General features: G+C 50.4%; 2 protein-coding genes across 3 annotated transcripts; one reads left to right on the top strand and one right to left on the bottom strand.

The window, feature by feature from the left end:
• Positions 1–477: 477 nt before the first annotated feature.
• Positions 478–7,495, top strand: znf839 (zinc finger protein 839). Its single transcript, XM_077564574.1, has 10 exons — positions 478–1,713; positions 2,350–3,339; positions 3,611–3,775; positions 3,840–3,962; positions 4,031–4,123; positions 4,449–4,601; positions 5,201–5,305; positions 5,388–5,469; positions 5,543–5,654; positions 6,301–7,495. The coding sequence occupies exons 1-10, from the start codon at positions 751–753 to the stop codon at positions 6,680–6,682; spliced, it is 3,168 nt and encodes a 1,055-aa protein (XP_077420700.1). The 5' UTR covers positions 478–750; the 3' UTR covers positions 6,683–7,495.
• On the bottom strand, positions 5,953–9,705 carry cinp (cyclin dependent kinase 2 interacting protein). Of its 2 annotated transcripts, none has more exons than XM_077564584.1 (5): positions 9,629–9,705; positions 9,164–9,326; positions 8,684–8,777; positions 8,473–8,602; positions 5,953–7,697 (listed from the first exon to the last, which is right to left on the bottom strand). In XM_077564584.1, the coding sequence occupies exons 1-5, from the start codon at positions 9,633–9,635 to the stop codon at positions 7,489–7,491; spliced, it is 603 nt and encodes a 200-aa protein (XP_077420710.1). In that variant the 5' UTR covers positions 9,636–9,705; the 3' UTR covers positions 5,953–7,488. The 2 variants fall into 2 exon arrangements, with proteins under 2 accessions (XP_077420710.1, XP_077420718.1); XM_077564592.1 differs by lacking the exon at positions 9,629–9,705 and adding an exon at positions 9,531–9,616.
• Positions 9,706–10,050: the final 345 nt, after the last annotated feature.

Below are 10,050 nucleotides of genomic sequence, written 5' to 3'. Positions count from 1 at the left end.
AACTTAAGCTTTTTTGCTTTAGTAGAAATATAAAACTAAGAAATCATTAAAAAAAAAAAAATTTACATGGGTCTTTGCTGTAAGTAATTACATTTTATAAAAAATACCCAAATAATACTCTGATTTGATTTCAAATTGCATGTAGTGCATACAGTAATTCCCTACTTTAATGCAGTTCGAGTTGTTACTCTGTTTTCTTTATACTGTTTGGTAAATAATATTTTTTGTGCTATCAATTTATTTTGCTCTCTCAACAAATTATGTTAGGATGTGTGTTATTATTATCAAATTGTATTTAAAGACCGTAAAAATATTTAGGTGCAGTGCTATAATTTTCAATTTTTAATCAGGACATTACTATCTCGCGGATTTTCCCTTTTTGTAAGAAAAATAACCGCCGAGATTAAAAAAAAAAAAAAAAAAGGGGGGGGGGGGTGTTGACTGTAGTGCGAAGCGGGAGTTCGCTCCAGTGAGCCAGTCCGGACATTTTGCCTCCTGCCTGGAGCAGCTAGGCGAAGGCTACGCTAGGCTAGCTGAAAACTCCCCCAAGGTTCCGTCATCTGCTCCCCGCCTTTTCTGCTCCGGTGTTCATGTTGTTCTTCACAACAGCGGGGCATTTCACTTACAAACACGCACACATTCTCTACGAGCGTCGATTTTTGTAGTCGCATCGCGTTACGATTGCATTTACTTTGAGGCGCAGACTGGTTCCCTGTTAGCCGCTTAGCTAGCAGCAACCGCGCAGCCAAAATGGCGGACAACGAGGATGAGAGCGGGTCCGGGAGAACAATAACAGCCTCGGAAACTCCTCGGTCCCCGGCCCAGACCCACGCCGCGGACTCCACGCAGCCCGAGGACGCGGCCCCGCCGGAGCCCGCCGCCGCCGATACCGATACCGAGTCGGCCGAGTGTACGCCAGCCGCGATGCCCGGAGGGTGCGGGGAAAGCTCGCCCGCGGTGGCTGGCGAGCAAAGCGACCATCCCGTCGACCAGGGCCAGGCAGCGTGCGCTGTCCCCGCGGTCGGGGAGTCTCAGCTGGTGGACTTTTTACAGACGGAACAAAGCATCCTGGTGGGCGCCGATTTCTCCAGCTTGGGCGCAGACATGAGTAACACCACCATCATCTACGTGCAACCGGACGGCAGCCTGATGGAAGGCTCCGGGTTGACCCCGGAGGAGCAACAGGCTCTGCTGGAGCAGCTCAGCAAGCAGCAGGTGGTTCAGGTGTCGGACAGTGAGGCTGCCCAACTGCTCCAGCAGAGCCAGACCCTAAAGAGCAGCCCTCTCCACAGTGTGGCTCTCAACCCGAGCCAGCTGCAGCAGGTCATCAGCCAGGTGAGCAGCAAGACCCAGCAGCAGGTCCAGACCCCGCAGCAGTCGGTGAAACAGATAACCCAGGTCCAGACCCCGCAGCAGCTGGTGAAACAAATAGTTCAGATCCAGACCCCGCAGCCGCCAGTCAAACCAGTGATTCAGGTCCAGACCTCGCAACAAGCGCTCAAACAGCTAGTTCAGGTCCATACACCACAGAAGGTGGTGCAGCAGGCGGTGAAGCAGCTAGTCCAGATCCAGACCCCGCAGCAGGTGGTAAAACAACTAGTCCAGGTCCAGAATGCCTCCCAGCACCTGAAGAGTGCTGCACAGCAGGTTGCTTTGCAGGGAAGTCCCAGCAGCAGCAGCAGCAGCACTGTCGTCCCCTTGACTCAGTCCAAGGTAAGCACACAACACAAACCACCGACCCACCAATCGGTGCAACCCAAATTGATACCTTGACTTTTTAAAACCACAGAAAGTGAATTTTGGGGAAATCGTCTGTGTTGGTTGTGCTGCTGCCGTTTTTCCATTATTATAGAAGGTCATCCAGAGTTCACCCAGGAAATGTAATGTAAAATAACTGAAAATGTGTGTCTCGTTAGCTAGCACACGTCACATTAGGCATGCGGCATTTAGCAACTACCCTGACAAAAAAAACAATACATCTCGATGAAATATGTTTTTGTTTTTCTGATTTGATTTAAGTCCCTTGCAAGTGTCAAGACAAACGGACACAACATCTGATCAGCTTATGGATTCAGTCATCACAAAATGGATTCTGAAACTAGTAATGACACAGAATCTGAATCCGGGTCCCCTTTTCAATGAAGTGCCTTTTGATAAGTGGAGGTCATTTGATCTAGAAAAGGCTGAATACAAACGTGAGTCTTGTCAAACACAAAAAAGAAAATATCAAATTTAGCACCTGGACCCACGCCATAAAAAAATTCCTTCCACGAGCCAAGATCACAAATAATTATGATTAATTGACCCCAAAAATTCTTCCTGAATGTTATTTTCCTTTTATGCCCACAGCCAGAACCAGTCAGGATCCAGATTCAGGCTCCTCCCAAACAGGAAGTGAAGCCCCATCCACCCTTGCAGCTGCACAACAATCAGACCGCCAATCAACCACACGTGACTCTGTCGACCAATGGCAGCACTCAAATCATCCACATCCAGCCAATGGTGGCTCAGCAGGGCCAGCAGTTGTTCCTGCAGCAAAACCTGGGTGATGCCCCCATACAGCTGCTGCTCCAGAGCCCCACCCCCGTGGTGGGATCTTTGCTCCCATTGGTGCACAAACTTCCGACTACCGCGTCGGTTACTGTGTCGGCCGCCATCACCTCCCCTGCCAAGACGCCGCCCACCCCCACCGTTAAACTGACCAATGTGTCACTGCTCAAGACCCCCACCAACGGCACCGCGCCGCCCCCCACTAAGAGTCCGGTCAAACAAACCACCGCCCCGCCGGGACAAGCTGGCCCCCCCGTAGCGGGCCTAACAGCCGTAGTCGCTCCCCTTGCGGCCAAGGATCGAGAAAAGGAGAAAGCGAGGAAACAGAAGAAGAAAGAGAAGAAGGCAGTCAAGGTGCAGACCAGGTCGGGTCGAGTTTCAAGACCGCCCAAGTACAAAGCCAAAGACTACAAGTTCATCAAGACCGAGGACCTGGCCGAGAGCCACCAGTCCGACTCGGACGACTACTCGGACGTGAGCATGGAGGACGAGGACAAAAAGGACGGCGGCCAAGACGGCGACACCTCGCTGGCCTACAGCCACAAGTCCAGGTCCCACCCTTGCCAAACCTGCAACAAGGCCTACATCGGACCGGGGGGGCTCAACCGCCACTACAAGCTCAACCCCAGCCACGGAGAACCCGAGCCGGCCGGCGAAGAGCCGCCGCCGACCCACGGCGACGACGGCCAACCGCAAACGCTCGACACGGAAATGGCAGACGTGACAACGCCGGACGCCGCCACGGAAGAGGAAGCGGAGGAGAAAACTGCTGCCGTGGCAACCGACAAAGTACTCCTACTCAATTTAACTCGTTAGTTTTGTTCTCGTAGCGCTACAAGTGAACCAACTGATTGTTCCGTTACTCTGCCTGCTAATTAGCTTACATGCTAATTAACAGGTGTTTATGCTAACTAGCTGGCATCCCGTTACTGCTACATGCTAACTAGTGATGCTAATGAACTGATTGTTCGGTTACTGCTACATGCTAATTAGTGGCTAATTAGCATGACCTGTTCATGCTAATCCGATGACGGTTCGGTTTCCTCTGCTTGCAAATTAGCCCGCCGCCGCGTTGGCTCAGCAGTCGGGCCTGGTGGCGTCTGCTGAAGGATTCCGGGGCGTCCACCACAGAGGTCCGGGCAGGCCCCGCGGTCGAGGAAGAGGGAGGGGGCGCGGGCGTGGCCGTGGTCGTGGTCGTGGTCGGTCCCTGGGGGCGCCGCCCAAGGTAAGGTTACTTTGAAACGTCAACACTTTGAAATGAAAACTCACAAGTCCTTCGTGTGCTGAAGTTCGTTCAGGTTTCGGGAAGCTTCATGGGCCGGCGGGGACGCCGCGGACGGCCCCCCAAGATGGACGACGGCGTGGCGAGCGGCGAGCCGCCGGTGGAGAGGAGACGGGAGCGACTGCAGGAGGTTTGTTGGCTTGTTTGCAAGCGTCTGGCGTGCGTTTCCATGACAACCGCGTTGTCCTCCGCCTGCAGCTGGTGGACCAGTGTGAGGACGAGGAGCTGATGGACATCGTTCTTCCTCGTCTCACTAAAGTCTTAAGTGTGTGGGAGATGCTGCTGGCCAAGGTATGAACACAAACGCACTCCAGTCCAACGCGCTGGCATTTCTCGCCTTCCAATTGACCAATAAAAACCTCCACGGCACTGAATGAGTTAAATGGCTAAAAAAAATGGCTTACTGTTCCTGAGTCAACCCTCCATTTTTTGTGGCAGCATATCTTAAGTTCCCTTGCAATAAAAAATACACACCCAAAGGAAAGTGAAGACTTGTCAAGTCTTGTAGATCAAGTCCAGTCCAGCCGAAGCTTTTCAGCCGAGCAAGTCCTCAAATTTGGTGTTTTGTGCAGTCAGGTTGAGTCTAAAGAAGGCAAAACCGCAATCTGTGTTGCAGGTGGAGCGGACCGGACCGCCTCGGACTCACTTTCCCGATGTTTACCGCGAGTTCGAATCACTGCAGGCGCACGTCAGACAAGCCGCACAGGATTACATCGTGGCGCCACTAGGGGGCGCTGCCGCCGCACCCCTGGAGATCAGGAACATCGAGGTGAGGACGAGCTGGAAAAGTTTGATGCAGCAACGTGGAAAACGTAGATCATCAGGAGACTCGGGGGGGGGGGGGGACTATATCTAAAGATTTTGAAAGTTGGTAGACATGAGCAGAACCGCCAAAAGATTTCAAGAAGACAAAAGACACAGCAAGTCTGCCATTTTGGTTTATAGCGGCCATTTTAGGGTCGGTCTGCTCATTTCACAGCTACTCGGAATGTTTTCAAGATGTAGATCAGAAACCGCGAAATTCGGCAGCGATGGCGAAAAGGCTCTTTTCTTTCTCCACCGTTTTCAACACATTTGTAAACAATGATGAAACTTGGCTCAATTCTCGTGCTAATTGCTGCAAAACGCAAATCTGTGGTTTGCTAGCTTCCATGTTTTGGTAGCAACAGAACACAATATTCAGTGGGCCGGGAGCGAAGGGGGTGGCTTCAGTCAAAATGGCTGCCAGTCAATGAGTTAATTCCCTCAAATCCCAGAAAAATCTGTTAGACTGAAAAATGCAGTCGCCAAGTCCATGTTGAATAAAGCCACAAACTTTGGCCACTTTGGACGTGATTTGTGATGCGGCTGACGCTTGCGCTCGCTCAGGTGGCGCGCTCGCTCGGCATCCTCGACGAGGTCAACCGCATGAAAGTCCTCCCCGGCGCGTCTTCGGCGTCCAGTGCGAGCAACAAGAGTAGCCGCTACATGGAGGTACGCTTCCCAGCTGCCTTTCACCCGATCTCCGCTTGACCCCGCTCAGCCCCCAAACTCCCGTTTTTGCCCCTCCCCCCAGAACTCCAAGATGCTGCCGCCGTCCAAGCGCTTCAAGATGGAGAACAGCGTTCCTCCGCAGCACAACGGCATCGAGAGAGCGGGTACGTCGATGGGAGCGGGTGGCGGAACCGTGGCCCGATTCAAACGTTGACCTCTGACCTTGTAACACCCTAGTTGTGACCTCCGCCACCCCCGTGGTGACCTCGGTGGCGCCCGTGACGCCGACGTCAACAGCCAGCGCCGCCTCCTCGATGGCAACGCCGCTGATTCCCAGTGAAGCCAAACCGTGAGTGAAGCTCCGCAAAATGTTTCAAACGTCGTTCGAACTGCAAATGTTGAAGCAGACACGTTTGTTTGATAAAGTTCTCAGTTGTCTTTAATAAAAGTTTTGACATTCTTGTGTCACAATCCACAAAGTGGTAAATATGGAGAGCGCACGTCACATCCACTTGCCTCACTGCTGGAAATCACTCGGGGGGTTTGGGGGGGGCTTCAATGACATACCATTGCCAGTATGTCGTTTGTTACCGTGACAACCAGAGACGCAGTAATGATGTGAAGACGACTCATTTTTGACAACTAGGCATTTTTTAAGACCCCTGTAGTGATTTTTTATTTATTTTTTTCAACTGACTCGGAACAAATGTAGCCACTCCACAACGCTAGGCTCGGATATCGATTCGAATTTCCGCAATCGATTCAAATTTCAATTCACAAGAGTTCACTTTGATTCAATTTCGATTATTCCTGATTCAATTCATTCGATAGTGATTAATTATGGACCATCAATTCCTCTTAAAAATCAAGGGAATGATTAAACTCCACAAATTCCAAGTCGCATAAAAAAAAAAAAGTTTTGGGTGTTTTTTGAAAGCTTGGAACAAATGAATGACAAAAGTCAAAAGTACTCATCTGGATATTTGCTCCTCCAGCTCCACTGGCCCCGCCCAGGCTCCTGCAGCCGCCACCCCCATGGAAGTCACCACAGCCGAGCAGCAGGCGACGGAGGCCGCCCCGCCCCCGCCCCCGCCGCCAACGCCAACGCCAACGCCAACCGAGGGTCCGGCCCCAAGCGAGCAGGCCCAGGAAGCCGAGAACGTGGCGGAGCCGGAGAAGCTTCCCGAGACGTGCCTGGTGCAGGAGGGCCAAGAAATCTACATCGAGACGGACGGCCTGAGCGAGGCGGACGGCATCGTCATCGTCAACGGGCCCGACGGCACCACCATGCACATCCAGACTCCGGACGGCGTCCCCCTGGAGGCGGTGCAAGCCCTGCTGGGCATCGAGGCGGCCGACCCGAGCAAAGCCAGCTGAACGGACGATCGTTGACTTGATGGACTTGTTTGGGTTGCTTTTGTTCTGGGACGTTCTGTAACAAAGTCAGCGTCTAGAACCTTTGGACAAAAAGAAAACGAGGCAACCGGCCAATCGCAGACTTTATTTCAGAACAAAGTCTGCGATTGGCTGTTTTGCTGGCTTCGTTCCAATGATGGACTTTATTACGGAACCTTGCGGGAAAAAGCAAGATGGACGGCCGGAAGGAAAGCATCTGATTGGCCATTGATGGACTTTGTCACGTCTGCCATTGACCGTTTCTGCTTGTTTTGTTCCAGAAGGTTCTGGTCCACGTATGGAAGGTTCTGGACAAAACGCAGAGTTTGTATCAAACGTCTGCGATGGGCTTTGTTGCGGAACCTTCTGGAACAAAACAAGCCGGACGGCCAAACGCGGACTTTGTCGCGGAACCTTCTGGAAGACAACAGCTGATTGGCCAATCGCAGACTCTGCGATTGGCCAATCAGTTTGCTTCGTCTCGGAAGGTTCCGCAATAAAGCCGGCAAACGCGCCAATGGCGGACTTTGGAAGGGAAACTTGTGGAACGCTCCTTTAAGTTCCTATTTATTTCGATCTTCTCCATGTCGCCGCCATCCGAACACCGGAGCGATCGATCGATTGATTTTTTTAGAGGTCCTTGTACATGTTTTTTCATATTTGCCTTGTTCATATGTAGATAAATGTGAGAAAAGAAGTTGCACTATTTTTACGACCTTTCGGGCGAACGCTCGCGCACGCCCGCCGCTCGTTGCTCTCGTTTCCTGTTTTCACAATAAAAGCCGTTGTCAACCAGGAAGGTGTCGCTGGCCCGTCTCCAGCAGGACCGCCTCCAGGGCCAGGCGGGCGCGCGCCGGCACCAGCGGCTGGTGGAGCCAGCACGAAAGGTAGACCAGGCAGAGGTCCGAGTTGGCGCTGTGGGCCACTTCCCGGAGGAGGACGCGCTTGAGACGCAGCTCCGACGTGAACGACTGCAGCAGGAAGTCGCACGACCGCGCTGGCACAAAAAACACACACATGGTTTAGACCATTAAAGTTGTAACTCACTATTTTGCAGGAAGTCGTGTTGACCTACTAAAAGTAACATTTGTGATCAGATCTCGGATCTCTAACCCCTTTCACATTGTCTTCAACAAGATACCACCTTTGCAGTATTTTACACCACACTTCTCTTTTCATATCCCCTTTCATACCACTTTGTTACCATTTTTCCATATAGAAAAAACTAAAATAAAATAAAAATGAGGGGGGAAAAAAACTAACCCAAGACAATGCACCACAAATGACAAATTCTTACAAATCCTCACTCCACTTTTCTTAAACGTTCTTTCTGTGGCCCCTTTCACACCAACCTGTGCCTTTCTACAAACACGATCACAATGCTCCAAAAAGATGGACTTTTCTAACCCTAAATCTGCAATATGTACAACAAGTGTCACCTTTCTGCAATATTTACTTTTTCGTAGCCCCTTTCACACTGTCTTTCCAGAACATTTATCTTTCGGTATGCCCTTTCAAAATCAATCTTTCAGTATGTAGCTTTCCATTAAGTGTTGACTTTCTACAGGCCCTTTCGCGCCGCCGTCACCTTTCGGTAGCCCTGATGTCACGGCCTCCCTCACATCCCCTTTCACACTGCCATTTTGCAACTTCTCTCTTTCACCCTGTCCATCAAAATAACCTCACTGGTCTGTCTACGCACGTCAGATTTTGCAGAAAGGCTGCTTGGGCAGAAAAGGGGCTTGTTAAATTGCCCATAAGAGAAACCTCACCAAAGTCTTTGGCGTTCCAGCTGTGGAAGAGCGGAACCTTTCTGCCTTGCGGCCCAAACTGAAATTCCTCCAGATCCACCAGGCCTCGCTGGGACGCCATCAGCCGCTCCATCTTCGCCACAATGGCCGCCTGACAGGAAGTTACGCATTAGCTTGACGCGGCGCCGACAAACGCTCGTAAACTTGCGCGGGATTCCAACATTCTGGTCACCATTTTATTGACGACGCCCTCCAGCTTCTCACATTCCTCCTGAAGCGTCAAATTCCCCGGCACCAGATCCCTCGACGATCCTTCCGTCTCGCCGCTGCACAGGAAGTAGAGAGAGGCGCTAACGTTAGCACGCAAGCCTGTTAGCACAATACACTACAACCATGTTGAGTTGACGTGAGATTCGGAGCTTCATTTAGACAAAGATAGTGCCTTGCCACCATCCAGTGGCATCTTGGGTGCAAGGAATGATGTTCATGGAATTGAAGCGCTCGACCAAAAGTAGTGCTTTCTTGCCATTTGGTGTCAACATGAGCTCTTTTAGACAAATGCAGTGCTATGCTTCCATCTGGCGGCTTCGAAAACTATGTTGGAATGAGTTGAGGCGCTTCATCCAGACAAAAGTAGTGCTTTGCCGGCAAAATATTTCTCTGCGTGTGCAGTGAATCGACATGACAGCTAACAATAGTACAAAGCGGTGACCTGCTTCTCCTGGCGTTGACAATGCTTCCCGCGATGGTGAAGCCTTCGTCGTTGAACTTCTCCCAGCGCAGCATCAAGTTGTGCCAGTCAGCTGCGTTGTCTTTTAGTTTGCGTCCACTTCCGGTGACGGCCGAGCACTTCCTGTTCGCGTTGGTGACGTCGCCTGGTTAGGGTACAGAAGCACAAAGTCAGTTGACTGGCACAGATGTTTATGTTCCATAATATTGCAATAGCACTTTTCATACAACATTGATTCAAGTTTGTGTAGCCCATTTTAAACACTGCTTAAAATTCAATCATCCAATTCAAACGAGGGACACAAAATCAATGATACGAAAGGACAAATACAAATATTTAACTCAATCACCTGGCCTCCTACGTCACACTCGGGAGTTATATTGTGATGTCACCCTACAAAAACACTGCTACTACTACACTACTGGCAAGGCATTTTATTTTACTTACCTTCCATGTGTTTGAAATTTCGCCGCACGTCGACTTCCTGGACTTTTCTTCGTCGTGGGTGTCCAATGCGTAGTTATCGCCCCCTACTGACGCTTAAGCTTCATAAATCAACGTTACGTGGGTCGTAAAATTCATTACATTATTTCTGCTAGGCCACAGAGCAACTTTTACATAAAATGATACAACTGAATTAACCAGATATGTATCTTAAAATAACGGCCCATGTCTTATTTGGACCTTTAACATCTAAAGATGTCGGCCACCTTTTCTAAAATGGGCTAAATCGATTCAACTCCACCCCAGAAATGAGATTACTAATATGACATAATCAGCATCTACTTGGTCCAATTTTTTACGTTTACCTAAAAAAACTGACTTAGGCTATTATTTTTAGGCGGATGATTACTTTCTAAACAATGAAA

The sequence above is a fragment of the Vanacampus margaritifer genome, chromosome 1, assembly GCF_051991255.1.
Source record: "Vanacampus margaritifer isolate UIUO_Vmar chromosome 1, RoL_Vmar_1.0, whole genome shotgun sequence".
Taxonomy (NCBI): domain Eukaryota; kingdom Metazoa; phylum Chordata; class Actinopteri; order Syngnathiformes; family Syngnathidae; genus Vanacampus; species Vanacampus margaritifer.
This window is presented reverse-complemented; position numbering and strand designations above follow the sequence as displayed.